Below are 16,374 nucleotides of genomic sequence, written 5' to 3' on the forward strand. Positions count from 1 at the left end.
AAAAATAAATCAGACACTAGAATTTTTAAGTGGAAAACCCTCCGATGCGAAGAAAAAAACCACGGGACCTACTCCAGTTCAAACTTCCACTATTAATAATAATGGGATACACTTGTCTTTTTTAAAATAATCTCTAAAAGCTGCCAAATACATTAAGAACACATATAGTCTTGGATTATATAATCTCTCTTGGCAAAAGAAACAAAGAAAAATTGGAAAAAGTATACCCCAAAAACGTCATTACTGTTCACAGGCAGTAATACCAATTCATGAGCCCAAAATTTGATCTCCATCATTCAGATTTTAGCTACTCGAGTTTCAAACCTCTCCTCCAAATTTCAACTCGATCGGACTGTAGATGAAGCGAGATCAACTTATTGATGAAATCTAGGCAGATGCGTTTTTGTACATACCATTAATTATCACGACCTGAAGATGAATAAGACTGCATCTTGGCTTCACCTCAAATAAATGGAACTTATGAACCCTTAATATATGGACAACAAGTTGGCTATGAAGGGAGTTAATTTCCAATCAGACTGTACAGTCTTCGAATGGCGGTGTTTATTTATTTATTATTATTATTATTATTTTTTGCTTTAAGGCATAGAAACAGATTTATAGTGAGACGTAAGTCTTCAACCTAGCTTTGGTGCAGAATTTTAATTCTGAACATGAGAAAAGGAAAGACAATGTTGTTCCAACGTCTGGTGCATGGGCAGGAATTCCATTCTTTCTTCAGAAACTAAGTCTTCACCATAAGATGAGCGCCATTGGGGCGTTAGGATTCCTCCAGTCAAGATATTTTGAGCATTCCAGAACCGCTTGGCAGAGTACCTTCCAGCTATGTGGGAAGCAAAGGTTCTTCCAGCTGTGTGGGAAACAAAGGTGAAATGCTTGACTAGATTCGTGGCAATGTAGTTCTCCAGTGGTGCAGCGGTTTCGATATATTTCTGACTGATTTCAAGAGCATTCTGCTGTTCTTTGGGATCTGCAGTGAATAAGTAAAATGGGCAGTAGTTTTTTTGAGTTGGTGTAAATGTACCGTGGCTGGAAAACAGGGGTCTTTGTTTTCTCTTATATTTCTGGAATTAAATATCCTGGACGGCATGCGGTATGGGATCTCCAGAAAAGGGGTTTTGATGTACTGGATGCGTCCATAGACGTTACTAATTTAGTGGGAGAAGAAACAAAGCCATCAGAACTGGGTGACCCCATTTTTTGACTTGAGAGATTTAGAGGAATGGGTTTCTTTCCAGCAGAATTGCAATATATATCAAGTAGACCACAAACACGAAGCTTCCCAAGATCCCGACCAATCCCGATAGCCAAAGAATGCACAACCTAAGACTTTTCTTGAATTTTCCGAATTTTCCAAACCCTTAGAGACAGTGGACAATGTGAATTTGCTTAAGTTTTGATTCTCGGGCAGTTTTCAAGACTTCTTTCCCATCACCTACCTGAACATGTCCATTAAGTAATGCATTCCATGACAGAACATTCTAATTTGGGCATACATGATGAGATGCTGGAATTAATAACAATGCGTTTTGCATGGGGTCACAAGTCATTAAACGTTTCTTGCCATTCCATTCTTCTTCTTATTCACGTTTAACACTGAATGATTTTACTTCAAATCCCACCATCCTCGGTTAGTTTGCAAATCTTCAGGAAACTTGATGATGTTCCCTTGTACGCGGTGCAGCTCACGAATAGGATAAATCCCATTTTAGCTTTAGCCTTAAGTCCTAACCCATGGTGTTCCTCAGAGTTCATCAAATATCCATGCAGATTGAATGGTACGAAGTGTGATGTGAAAAAGTGGGTAGTAATGATTCTTCGAGCAGATAGGATTTCATTTCTAAGACTTACCATGAATCTAGGAAGATCTAAAATTTTGAATTCAGCTCAAACGAGGTACTCTGTTCGTGTGATAAAATATCAACCTTCGTACAGATAAATCCATAAAACTGCTTCGAAACCTTTGCTTCCGGGTTACCAGAGAGAATTGAAACACATGCAACAAAATAGCTTTTGACGAATCTTCAAGCCTTCACCAACATTGGACGTCATTGTCAAAAGAGTACTCTTGAAGTCCACAGTTCAGCCCTTGTTGTCTATCGACATGTCATCCTCAAGAATTTGATGCATCATGTTGAAGGCGTCAAGGTAAGCCTTCTTAATTTTGCCAAAGAGTGTGAAAATATGCAGAATTGCAAAGGAAAACAGAGGAGAAAACAGAGGAGCACTTAAACGTCTATTGAATCAGAAATTCTCCTTACTTTCAGATGAGATAAAACTGTACAGGTGAGGTCTATTTATACACTTGAAATAGATCAATAAAGCTGTTAAGTATTGACAACTGGCATAACTAATTTAACTGACGTTAGTTAGATGAATTCTGTTTGGCTACTTGTGACTTTAACTCTAATTCATCTATCAGATTTTGGATATTCCAACACCCCTCCCCCCCCCCCCCCCCCTCCTCCTCTTAAGATGAGAATGAATGTTTATCATTCCCATCTTGCTGATAAGATGATGAAAATTGAGACATCCGAGAGGTTTGGTCAATATATCCGCCAGTTGATGCTTGGAAGGAATGTGGATTATTTTGATCAAACCCTCTTGCAATTTCTCTCTAACTAGATGGCAATCGAGTTGTATATGTTTTGTCCTTTCATGGTGTACTGGGTTGGAAGCTATTTCTGAAGCAGGTTTGCTGTCAATATATAGCAGTGTTGGTTAAGGATGCTTAACATTCAAATCAACCAACAAATAAACCAACCATTGAAGCTCACAAGTTGTAGTGGCTAAAGGTCTGTATTCAGCTTTTGCTGAGGACCTACTTACAGTAGGTTACTTCTTTGATTTCCAAGATATGAGAGAGTCTCTTATGAAAACTGTGAAACCAGTAACACTTCGCCTAGTGTCAATGCAGCCACCCCAATCATTATCGGAATATGCCTTTAAATGTAGATCAAATGAAGCCTTTAGGAATAAACCTTGACCTGTTGTTGCCTTAATGTATCAAAGAACTCTTTCTGCAACTTGTAAATGTGTTGAATGAGGATTAGACATAAACTGGCTGAGAGCTTGTACTGCATATGCCAAGTCAGGTCTAGTGATTGTTAAGTAAAGAAGTCTACCAATGAGTCTTTTGTATGATGCAGGATAAGACAATAAAGGACTTGAATCATTGGTAGTAAGTTTTAAACTTGATTTCGTAGGAAAACCAACTGGTTTAGAGCCAGAGAAACCACTATCTTTCAATACATCCAGAGCGTACTTTCATTGAGACAACACAATACCTTTTGCTGATCTAGCTACTTCAATGCCTAAAAAATATTTCAGTTCACCTAAATCTTTTATAGTAAAAGATTCATGGAGAAACTTTTTCACAGCATCTATTTCCTTGAGATCATTTGAAGCTATTATAACAACATCAACATAGATTAATAGAGCAATGAAACTAGTTGATGTTTGTTTGATAAAAAGGCTTGAATCTGACTTTGCTTGACTGAAACCAAACTTGAGTAAAGATGAAGACAACTTTGAGTACCACTGCCTCGAAGCTTGTCTCAAACCATATAAACTCTTTTTGAGTTTACAAACCCGAGGGTCATTTGGTGTTGAAAAACCTGGTGGCAATTGCATGTAGACCTTCTCATTTAAGTCTCCATGTAAGAAGGCATTATTTACATCAAGTTGATGTAAATACCATTGTTTAGCTGCTACAATAACAAGAAGCACTCTAACTGTTGTCATCTTTGCAACAGGAGAGTATGTGTCAAAAAAATCAAGCCCCTCTTGTTAAGTGTAGCCCTTGGCTACAAGCCTAGCTTTGTACCTTTCTACACTTCCATCCGCCTTAAATTTCACTCGATATACCCACTTACAACCTATAGCAGTTTTGTTTGGAGGTAAAATTGCAAGATCCCAAGTTTTATTATGCTCAAGAGCTTTTATTTCATCAGTCATGGCAGTTTGCTAATGAGGAACTGAGACAACTTGTTCATAAGTTTTTGGTTCAAAAGTGGATGAAATAACAGAAATGAAAGCTTTGTGTTTAGAGGATAATCTAGAATCAGATAAAAAAGAGAATATGTAGTAGGGCTTACCAGATGAGGAGCAACTTGAAGGTGCTTGAGTTGCTGAATCAATCTTAGTCATATTACCCCAATAGTAATTCTACAAGTATTTAGGTAAATGCTTAGTTCTTTCAAACCTTCTAAGACTATTAGCATCATTGTTTGCATGAATTGTATTTTCAGGAATTGAAGATTCAATAAAAGAGGTTGGATCAGTAGAATTTGTAGAACCAACCAAAAGTTATAGAAACTAAGTTGTTTGGTTTGTAGGATATGCAGTAGGGCTTACCAGATGAGGAGCAACTTGAAGGTGCTTGAGTTGCTGAATCAATCTTAGTCATATTACCACAATAGTAATTCTGCATGTATTTAGGTAAATGCTTAGTTCTTTCAGACCTTCTAAGATTATTAGCATCATTGTTTGCATGAATTGTATTTTCAGGAATTGAAGATTCAATAACAGAGGTTGGATCAGTAGAATTTGTAGAACCAAAAGTTATAGAAACTGAGTTGTTTGGTTTGTAGGATTTGGATTCATATATTTGGGGAAAATCTGGAAAAACAAAAGGTTTGTGAATTGTGTCTAGAATAGAGGGAAATGTAGATTCATGAAAAAGTACATTTCGAGAAACAAAAGTTTTGAGAGTTGTTAAGTCAAGAACTTTGTATCCTTTAATGTTTGGTGGATAACTAAGAAAAATACATTTTGTTGCTCTTGGCTGGAATTTGCCTCGATTGTTTATGATTGTACTAGCAAAACATAAACAACCGAAGACTTTGAAGTAATTGTAGTTAGGTGGCTTTTGAAATAATAATTGATATGGTGTTTGATTATTTAGAATGGATGATGGAGTACGATTTATTAGATGTGTGGCTGTTAATACACACTCTGTCCAATAGGATAAGGGTAATTTTGACTGAAACATGAGAGATCTAGCTACATTCAATAGGTGTTGATGTTTTCTTTCAACCCTTCCATTTTGTTAAGGTGTTTCAACACATGATAATTGATGAATAATGCCATGTTCTTGATAGAAAGTAGGCATATTAAATTCTTGACCATTATCTGATATAAGAGTTTGAATATTAGTGTTGAAATGAGTGTGAACATAAGCTAGAAATTTGGTAAGTATAGCTCGAGTTTCTGTTTTGGTTTTCATTAAGAATAACCAAGTGAATCTTATGAAATCATCAACAATAGTTAGAAATAATCTGTAACCAGAATATAAAGGAATGGAAAAAGGCCCCCAAATGTAAATGTGAACCAATTGAAAGGCTTTATTTGATTGACTGTTTGATATAGGAAATGGTAGCTTTTTTGCTTAGCTAATGGACAGATCTCACAAACTTTGTTATGAGTAGCCTTTACAGAAGAATCAGAACTATTTATGAGTTGTATTTTTGCATTTGGAATATGGCCTAAATGAAAATGCCATAGATCATAATTAACAGTACAAGACTTAACTAAAGAACTAGAAGGTAAACCAATTGAACTAGAAAACATTTCTTTATTTGTTTGAGCAGATGATTGTTGAAGATGGTACAGACCAGATTGAACTTCAGCAAGCCCAATCATCTTCCATTTGCTGAGGTCCTACAAGATACATTTGGATTGAAGAAAAAATAATCCAATTGAATTATCTTTAGTCAATCTTGATGTAGAAACAAGATTGATATTGAAAGATGGAACATAAAGAGCATTGTGTAAAGTAATATTAGGTGAGAATTTTATAGATCCAGTGAAGATAATTGGAACTGTTTGTTTATTTGGTAAATGAACTTTGGAAGATCTTTTAGGTAAAACAATTGAGTCAAATAGAAGGGGAGAATAGATCATATGATCTGTTGCTCCTGTATCAAGAATCTAAGTAAATTGGTTCTTTGATGAAGAAACTGTATTGCAGAAGAAGGAATTACTTGAGGTGGATGCAACATTGGCAGTTGCATTAGAATTTATGTTTGAGCTGGAAAGGCTATTTGCTAGAGTAAGCAGATTTTGAATTTGTTCTTGAGAAAAAATCATGTTGGAATTACTTGAATTTTGCTCCAAAACATTAGTATTATTTGCAGTGGGCAATCTTTGAAAATTTTTGGTTGTAGTTGGTGTAGAGTTGAATCTTTTTCCTCTTGGCCATTTCCATCCGGGAGGATATCTAATTAGCTGAAAACATTTATCAACTAAGTGACCCGAATAACCACAATGAGAGCAGATTGCATTAGACTTTCCTTTCTACTTTGTGAATCAAATATTACTTGTTGAAACAGTTCTTGATGATTGTTCAGCAACCATTGCTTGTGAATCAATGGAAATGCCAACTGCATTAGTTAATGATCTTTGACTTTTTTCTTGTAAAAGTAGGGAAAAAACTCTACTCATAGATGGTAAAGGAGATTGCAGTAGCAATTGACTTCTAATTACTGAATAAGAATCGTGAAGCCCCACAAGAAATTTCATTACATTGTCTGATTGCTGTTTATCAGTCAAGTCCTTCAAAATATTACATGAACAACGATTAAGGTTCCCACATCTACAATTGGGAATAGGACGGTAGCTAATGTATTTATCCCATAAAGCCTTAAATTCATTGAAATATTCAGTGACAGATTTTGAATTTTGAGAAATGGAACTTAAGGATTTTTCCAAGGAGAAAACCCTTGGTCCATCACTTCTGAGATATCTGATTTTCAACTCCTCCTAGATATCAAAAGCATTTGTGAAATAGAGAAGACTACCACAGATTTCTTTGGCAATTGAATTCATTAGCCAAGACAGGACAAGATTATTGGCTCTTAGCCAAGCAACACGTAGATAAGGTTCATTAGTGATCGGTTGGACCAGAAAACCATAAAAAAAATGCAATTTTATTTTTCAATGTTAGAGCAATTAACATAGATCGACTCCATGCAATATAATTCTCACCAGTGAATATCTCGAAAACCATAAGTGCACCGGGATTATCAAATGGATGTAAGTAATAGCAGTTGGATGAATCATCCAAAAGATTCTGTATAGATCCATTTGATGAATGAGAGTTAGCCATAGAAGAATTTTCTTCCTCAGTCATTGTGAAGTAACAATCGACTAGGAAAGATGAAGAAGAATCAAGAAAGATCAAGAACAACGGAAAATATCTTGCTCTGATACCATGTGAAATATGTAGCATTGCAAAGGAAAACAGAGGAGAAAACAGAGGAGCACTTAAACGTGTATTGAATTAGAAATTCTCCTTACATTCAGATGAGATAAAACTATACAGGTGATGATTACTACTCAAAAAGTACTATTTCATAGCTTGTAATTAACTCTTTTAAACACTTTTGAGTAGTAGTTATCACCTTTTAACCCAATTAACATATTAAGGACCCTTGTAATCAATTCTAATCAAATTGTGTTAAGTTTTGGTGTTTTGATAGCTTTTTGATCACCAAAGCAATCTGAGATTGAGGAGAGTTCTTTGGAATCCATAAGCAAATCCAGAATACAAGGAGTATGGGATCCTGCACATTCCACCCGGGAAGGAATTCCATCCGGCTGCCGCCACATTACACCCGACTGCCGCCACATTACACCCGGCTGCCGCCACTTTCCCCTGGATATATCACATCCGGAATTCCGGCAGACATATCCAGATGGGAGAAGAGGGCGTTTCAACTTCCACGATCAGACATATTCGGATCCACCGACAGCGCTCACCCGGAGAGTTTCGCAGCTAATTTTGCACAGTGCCGCGGTGTTCTCCTGAAGCTTCCCGATTTTTGCGATCGACATATTTAGATATTTATCTTTAGATATTTTGTTTTAGATATTTGTTGTCTAAATTCCTAAACTCTCCTTGTAACCCACCAATTATAGGATTCCTTAGTTATTAAGTTTGGAAAAAGGTTGAATAACCTTATAGATATTATTATTGTAATTTTCATATAAATATCTCTCGGGAGCCTATTCTCGGGACGACGAAACTTTTGTATAATTTTCAAAGGAAGAAAAATATAGAGCTTTGCTCTACTTTTACCTTCTCATTTTGATTGTATTTTCTTACTAGCCAAACAAGCTTTGAGGATGTTTCCTCAGAGAATGAGTGACTAGACTTTTAGTTCCTTGGAGTTAAGGTTGTCGGGAAAGGTTCCAAGTGCAAGAATTAATAGCTTTGTGGTTTCAGCCATTAATAAAGAGAAAGTGTGACCAGTTAATGGTTTTATCTTTTTAGTTAACTTAAAACGCCTTTAAATCACTTGGGCCAACACTTGATAAGGCAAGTGATCTCCATCCATAGAGATGCAATAGTTTATCTCTTGCGAGCCTTTGGGAGGTGGTTTGAAGGTAGGATTTTCTAGAATAGCCAACACTTGGTAAGCTTTTGGACTCCACGGAGACATCCATTAGTTATCTCTTGCGAGCTTTTGACAGGTAATCCAAGGTTAAAGATCACCTTGAATGACAAGTGTTAGGTGAGAGGTATGAGCCATTACAAGGTGCATCAGTGAGACGAAATTATTATTTGAATCCATTAAGGGGAAGCATTTGTACAAAACCGGTTAAAGAATTGACTATATGTTAATTCTCTAATGCGAGGAAATGAACCAAATGACCGGAGCTCTGTTTTTGCATAAGGAACCTCCCCTGTGTACCTAAACTTCCAAGGAATGTTTTTCTTCATAAGTAATTTCCATTACTTCCTTTGCCGTTAGTTTAAACCTAAACCTTTTTCAATCAAAGTTTGTGTTTTATTTCTTAAGCTAACCTTGAAATGAAAAGACACTAATTCATCTTTGAATTGGTATCATTTATGAATTGAAAACCCTTCCTAGTGAACGATCCTAGAGCCACTATGCTATAATAGCTTTGTCTTTGCTACCCTAGTCATGGTGTAATAGGTTATAAATTTTGTTGATTACTCCCTCAATCAAGGAGCACCAGCTAGACATGAATCAGCTGATACACCAATTGGGCACGAATCAGGTGAGGTCTATTTATACACTTGAAATAGATCAATAAAGCTGTTAAGTATTGACAACTGGCATAACTAATTTAACTGACATTAGTTAGATGAATTCTGTTTGGCTACTTGTGACTTTAACTCTAATTCATCTATCAGATTTTGGATATTCCAACAAAGAGAACCACTGGGTAAGGTTGGAGTTCAACAACTCTAATCAATTAACCACCCTCAGTATAACCAACATAACCAAGAGGTGACCTAATCGGTTTAGAGGTTGTGAGTCTCTCATTTATCAAACTCATGTTGTAGCAAGCATGAAGAGTCCAACATAAATGACCTAACTACTACTCGATGCTGGGATATATTAGGGAAAAATCTTGGAGCTACCTCAAATTTTCCTTGCATTGACAACCCCCCGATCATACCCGACCACGACATAACAGTTTATTCTTCCACCGATAGATGCAAAATGTTTATAAAAAAAAAAAAATGCTAAAAACAGGCGATGAAATCTTTCCCACACTCTCCAAAGTCAATATTGTAATGTCATCTAGATTTCAGCTCTTCTGCTTTCCACCATTTGCAACGGCTTAAAGAGCATACCAAATCTACTTTACAAGCACAACATCAAGCTTTAGAGAGGCAGTCTAAGATGATATACACCCCTTCGGGCATGCATAGGGGAGAGGAACAGAGTCGGAAAACTCCCTTTCGTTTATCTTCTTTGGCTGCTTTGACTCCTTTCTCTGTTTTTGTTCTCCTTTGCCTTGCTTGTCGCATTCTCTTAGCTTTTTCCTCTTGTTTCATTTCTCAATGCGTGCTGAAAATCCATGCTTTGAAAACTTCTCCCTCCTCACCAAAACCACCAGCTTGTCTTTTTATTTTATTTTATTTTATTTATTTATGGCAATTGGTGGTTGTCCCTCCTGAGGAGTCCTTCTCTCTCCAAATTCTGTCTCATCCATGATAAAAAAATCCTTTTGAATTTCAAAAATCAATCCATGCATATTGAGTCCCACGTTTTTAAAAAACTTCCTATTCCATGTTCAACTCTCCAAAGGTGATCTTCAATAACGCCCAAAAGAGTTCCTTGTCTTACCAATTTCAAAATTCTTTCTCCTTTGTTGGTATATTTCCCTATAAAGGCGTCAAATTATTAAATCAAATAAATGAATAAAGATTTTAAAGAATGATAAGATAATAATAATAAATAAATGAGTAAATTGCAAGATAAGAAATAAACAAATAAGTAAAAGTAAATAAATAAATAAAATAAAAAATAGGTGATTGGTAATCATAAGAATAAAAAATAAAAATAAATAAACAAATAGAAAAAAAAAAGAGCTACACAAGCCATGCAAGACATGTAACCATGCAAGTCATACAAGTCATGCCTAGAATGTCTAATGGGCCAAGTGTGCCTAAGTGGGTCTAAGTGACCTAAATGGACTTAAGGTGCTGCCTAATAGGCCAAGTGTACCTGAATGAACCTAAGTGACCTAAATGGCCTAATGAGTCTTGATGGGCCTAGGTGGTGCCTAATGGGCCAAGTGGACCTAAATGAGCCTAAGGTGAGTCTAGGTGAACCTGAGTGACCTAACTGAGTCTAACCTAAGGTGCACCTAAGTGAAATCAAATCTAAACTTGAATGGTAGCTAGGGTCACAATGAGGAGTTGAATAAACCCCTTAACCAAAGTCTCCAAGGTAGCTTAGAAAAGACAAGCTACATGAGTAGTAATGGGTCACCAAGGAATTGTTATAAAGTACCAAATGAATACCTAATAAGACATGTGCTAGAAGGACAAAATGGAGGATCTACAAAAAGATTACTCTCCTTTAATTCCTTGTGAGAAAATAAAGGCTAAAACACCCAAGAAGGGAGGGGGGAATTGGGGTTTTAAAAATTCTTTTTCAAACACAATAAATTTAAGCACAAGAATTAAAAATATAAAGAGATGAGGTTAGAGAAAGCAAACTCAAGTTTTATAGTGGTTCAACACTTCCTTGCCTACGTCAACTCTCCTTAATCTCCTAACCAAGTGAGGGTTCCACTATACTTGAAGCTTCAACTAAGCTTCTAATCACCTTTACACTTGGATTCCAGCTCCAATGGGCTCTTACACCATTCTCTTCAAGTCTCTACTAACTTAAAGGTTCTAACACTTAAATAACAAGTTTGAAACTCTCAACTTAGCTTAACAAGGGCTCAAATACAATTTAAATGCTTGGAAGAATCACAAGGGTGCACTAAAGAATATGCAAATGGAGATTTAATGCACCAAGAAAAGAATGAGAACTTTTAAGGCAAGAACAAGTAAGTAAACAAATAAATGTAGGTATTCTCTTCCTCATAAATGAAGTGAAGCCCTCAATTTAGAGGTTTCTAGCCTCGTAAGCTAAAATGCCAAAAAGACAACCTTGACCAATTGAGCTTGGGGTTGACTGGTTCACTAGTCGTTGGACATTAAATGCATGACGGGTGATCGTTAGGCCTTGATTAGTCCTCGACTGAACCTCGACCGAGAATACATATCCCTCGATCGGGAAATAAAAGCTATTGGAAGAGAGATAAAATTTTTGCATCTCTCGACTGGACCTTGACCAGGAAAGATTAACTAGTCGACCGGTGCCTTAACTAGTTGAGCCGATTCACCAGTGCCTCAACCGGTTCACCATTTTTGGCCCGAAAACCTATTTTTTTTCTGGTCTCTTTGCTTCTAACACTTAGGTAAGGTCTTTACGTAAATTAACATGTGAATTTTGAAATGATTTGCTTAAGGTTCATTTGATAAAACTTGGGTTTAGATGGAAATGTTACTTTAATGCATAAACTGAGTTTTTAAAGATGCATGAAAAGATATGAAAATCCTAAGTGCACCCATGCATTCATCTTAAATATGTTTCCTATGATTAAAGGTGTTCCTATTGTCTTGATCGTGCATCCATTGGGTCATTTGATGAATTTTCGAATTAACACTTGAAATTCTTTATAATTCAAACCAATTAGCAACTTAACCATGGTTTGTTATCATCAAAATGCGATTAGGAGAACCCTTGGGCTAACATCTTGTTTAGTAAGTTTTGAAAAGTTTTAAACTATGCTTGGAGACTGTTTTCTAAACTAGATAATGATTAAAAATAAAATAATATAGATAATTTTGTTTTTAAGAAATATCGGAAGACAAAAAAATATTTAGAGTTCCAAATATATTTTTGTTTTAGAAAAGATTACTCTCCTTTAATCCCTTGTTTGGTAAGTTTTTGAAAAAAAGAAAAGTTTTAGATAATGATTAAAAATAAAATAATATAGCTAAAAATTATTTTCAAGAAATATTTGAAGACACAAAAGACAAGTTTAGAATATTCAGAGTTTTCAAATATATTTTTGTTCTAGAAAAGATTACTCTCCTTTAATCCTTTGTTTGGTAAGGTTTTGAAAAAAAAAAGAAGAAGTTTTAGAGTATGCTTGGAAACTATTTTCTAAATTAAATAATGACTAAAAATAAAATAATATAGATAAAAATTATTTTTAAGAAATATTTGAAGACACAAAAAACAAGTTCAGAATAGTTAGTTTCCAAATATATTTTTGTTTTAGAAAAAATTACTCTCCTTTAATCCTTTATTTATTAAGCTTTGAAAAATTTTAGAGCATGTTTGGAGACTGTTTTCCAAATTAGATAATGATTAAAAATAAAATAATTAGATAAATTTCTTTTAAAAGAAATATCTAAAGACACAAAAAGCAAATTCAGAATATTTAGAGTTTCCAAATATATATATTTTTTTAGAAAAAGATTATTCTCCTTTATTCCCTTGTTTGGTAATTTTTAAAAAACAAAAATGTTTTAGCATATGTTTGGAAATTTAATATAGATAAAAATTATTTTTAAGAAATATCTGAAGATACAAAAAGCAACTTCAGAATATTCAAGGTTTTCAAATATATTTTTGTTTTAAAAAAGATTAATCTCCTTTAATCCCTTGTTTGGTATGTAGGAAAAAAAACAAAAAAGGAAAAGCTTTTTGAGTATGTTTGAAAATTGTTTTCTAAACTAGTTAATGATTAAAAATAAAGTAATATAAATAAAAAATTAATTTTTAAAAATTTCTGAAGACACAAAAAGCAAGTTTAGAATATTTAGAGTTTCTGAATATATTTTTGTTTTAGAAAAGATTAATCTTCTTTCATCCTTTGTTTGGTAAGTTTTTGAAAAAAAAAAGTTTCTAAAGTATTTTTGGAAATGGTTTTCTAAACTAGATAATGATTAAAAATAAAATAATATAGATAAAATTTATTTTTAAGAAATATTTTAAGACAAAAACCAAGTTCACAATATTTAGTGTTTCCAAATATATATATATATTTTAGAAAAGATTAATCTCCTTTTATCCCTTGTTTGGTAAGTTTTTGAAAAAAGAAAAGAAAAGAAAAGTTTGTAGAGTATGTTTGGAAATTGTTTTGTAAACTAGTTTATGATTAAAAATAATGTAATATAGATAAAAATTATTTTTAAGATATATTTGAAGACTCAAAAAAAACAAGTTCATAGCATTTAAAGTTTCCAAATATATTTTTGTTTTAGAAAAGATTAATCTCCTTTAATCCCTTGTTTGGTAAGTTTTTTTTTATTTTATTTTATTTTATTTTATTTTTTTAAAGTTTTTTAGAGTATATTTGGAAATTGTTTTCTAAACTAGATAATGATTAAAAATAAAATAATATAGATGAAAATTATTTTTAAGATATATTTGAAGACAAAAAAAAAACAAGTTTAGAATATTCAAAGTTTCCAAATATATTTTTGTTTTAGAAAATATTACTCTCCTTTAATCCCTTATTTGGTAAGTTTTTGAAAACAAGAAAAGTTTTAAGAAAAGTTTTAGAGTATGCTTGGAATTGTTTTCAAAACTAGATAATGATTAAAAATAAAATAATATAGAAAAGTTTTTTTTTTCAAGAAATATCTAAAGACACAAAAAGCAAGTTTAGGATATTTAGAGTTTCCAAATATATTTTTGTTTTAGAAAAGATTACTCTCCTTTAATCCCTTATTTGATAAGTTTTTGAAAAAAAAAAGTTTTAGAGCATGTTTGGAAACTATTTTCTAAACTAGATAATGATTAAAAATAAAATAATATAGATAAAATTTATTTTTTAAAAATATTTGAAGATACAAAAAAACCAGTTCAAAATATTCATTCTATGCTTTTATTTGTTAACAATTTTCCTTAAGCACCAGTTTTTGAATTGTTTAATACAACAAAATGAATTAATTATCTACATATTTGCTTTTTTTTTTTTTAAATAGAAAATAATAATAAATTAATAATTAATAAAAACTTATTATTGGTAATTTATGTTAAAAAGGTAATGATTTTTTTTTTTTTAAATTGAGTTACTATTTTAAATTTAAATTTTTTTTAAAATAACTTTTAAAGATATTAAAAATTTACCTGATTTTAGGAAACACTTATAACATTTTTAACACTTGAAAAATTTTATTATTTAAGTGTTAAAAAGGTAATTTTTTAAATATTAAAAATATTAAAAGTATTAGACACAATCATATATCATAATCTTTGTGGAATAATTTTCCATTTAAAATAACATCTATTTTCATGTTATTTTTTAATAAATTTTTTTCTATAATATTAATTAATTTAAAAATGGTAATTATAATCCCATCCTAAGAAAAATATTTGGATCATGAAATCCGAATCTTACCCCTAAGTCCATGCTGATCAAACCTCACTTTAATTATTAACATACCTATTATTATTATTATTATTTTCTGACAAGCGATCGTACGGCTTGTTTGATGGTAACAATAACTTAAATTTTATTTTAGGCAAGCATATTTGCGTGATCTTATGTAAATTCCCTTTTCCTTTTCGCTTTCTTTTCGCTTTCTTTTTCTTTTCTTTTCTTTTCTTTTCTTTTCTTGTTCCCATTTTTTTCCTAATGATTTCATGGTTTCTAAAAACGTTTCAAGCGAGGTAACAGATGAAGATATTTCAACACAGATTTCAAGGTGAGTAGAAAAGATTTTCTCGGAGTTTCCAAAACGAGATTAGAAACTATGGAGACATTCTCCATTCTCCCACAGTATATAAAGAGGGGAGATGTGGTTTTGTAGACAGAAAGAGAAGAAGAAACAAACAAGAGATCAGAGGAGAGCGGAGATGGAGAAGGAGAACCAAAGTGGCAGCCATGGAAAGGGGTATTTGAAGCTTTTTGGGGTGGAAATCAGAACAAATGTCAGTGATGACGAAGAAAGTATGAAGAAGAGCTTATCCATGGGGGATTTGGAATTGTCCATTAGCCTAAATAATGAGAATGATGATAATGTTGGGTATCTCTCAGACAGCCTGCTTCAGTCCAGCACCCCCGAAACTGCTCATCATCGTAAGAAGAAAGGTATCATCTCTCACTTTTACCTTCTTTTCAAGAAAATCTTTGTTGGTTTTTTATTTTATTTTATTTTTAACGAACGATTCTTAATATGGGTTTTTTCTTTTTTCTTTTTTTTTTTTTGTCAGTGACTCAATGGTCTAGAGAAGAACATCAAAACTTTTTGGTGGGATTGAAAGAGAAGGGAAAAGGCAACTGGAAAGATATAGCCACCAAGTTTGTGAAAACCAGGACTACCAGCCAAGTCGCCAGCCATGCACAGAAGTATTATCTTCGACGGAGGGGGCGCCATGAAAGGAGGCGTAGACCAAGCGTCTTCGACATGCCTTTCGAACCTGTAACTCCATACATACTCTTCTTTATTTGTTTTTTTCTTTTGGGATAATTGTGTGACCAGAAGAAGTAAATATTGATTTACACAGGCTGCTCCTTCTCAAGCTTCTGCGTCTTCTTCATCTTCACCATGTCCACAACAGGCTACTACCTCGCGTGGATTGCCAGTGAAGAGTAACGTTGAAAACAACTATCCCAGTAATTTTCACGGTGTTCCATATATGGTAAGAGGAAACTGCTTGGTATATAATTAACATTGAAACAACCTTCAATCCAAGGGTCTTTAACCCACCTTCTGTTTACAGGTGGGAGTACTTCCCCAAAACACGGTGGGTTCACAGAGATTTGTAGCAGATAGATTTGCTCCATCAGTGTCGTACGTGCCCATGGTGATTTTCCCCGGTCCACCCTTGGCCTACTTAAGAGCTACCCACAGAAAATTTGCTGCTGCTGCGACTGCTATTAATTCACGCCCGAGGCAATGATGCTAGTTTAGATTTCTGCAGATTTAGTTTGTATTTGCTACAGTAAAATTTCAAAAATATTTGAGCAAATTCATAGAATCAATAAATCAAATTTACCATTTTTTTTGGGTGA

General features: G+C 33.6%; 1 protein-coding gene across 1 annotated transcript; it reads left to right on the plus strand.

Annotated features, from left to right (window-relative positions):
• The first annotated feature begins 15,001 nt into the window (after positions 1-15,001).
• Positions 15,002-16,374, plus strand: LOC104882039 (probable transcription factor At5g61620). The gene is made up of 4 exons (XM_010663937.3): positions 15,002-15,450; positions 15,573-15,781; positions 15,867-16,001; positions 16,083-16,374. The coding sequence occupies exons 1-4, from the start codon at positions 15,156-15,158 to the stop codon at positions 16,260-16,262; spliced, it is 819 nt and encodes a 272-aa protein (XP_010662239.1). The 5' UTR covers positions 15,002-15,155; the 3' UTR covers positions 16,263-16,374.

This window comes from Vitis vinifera, chromosome 16 (genome assembly GCF_030704535.1).
Source record: "Vitis vinifera cultivar Pinot Noir 40024 chromosome 16, ASM3070453v1".
NCBI classification, from domain to species: domain Eukaryota; kingdom Viridiplantae; phylum Streptophyta; class Magnoliopsida; order Vitales; family Vitaceae; genus Vitis; species Vitis vinifera.

Excerpts from the sequence above, each read along its gene's own strand:
- LOC104882039 (XM_010663937.3), top strand. The coding sequence starts at position 15,156 with ATGTGGTTTTGTAGACAGAAAGAGAAGAAGAAACAAACAAGAGATCAG. Across the intron at positions 15,782-15,866 it reads TCGACATGCCTTTCGAACCT|GCTGCTCCTTCTCAAGCTTC; the intron begins GTAACTCCATAC and ends TGATTTACACAG. Across the intron at positions 16,002-16,082 it reads TTCACGGTGTTCCATATATG|GTGGGAGTACTTCCCCAAAA; the intron begins GTAAGAGGAAAC and ends TTCTGTTTACAG.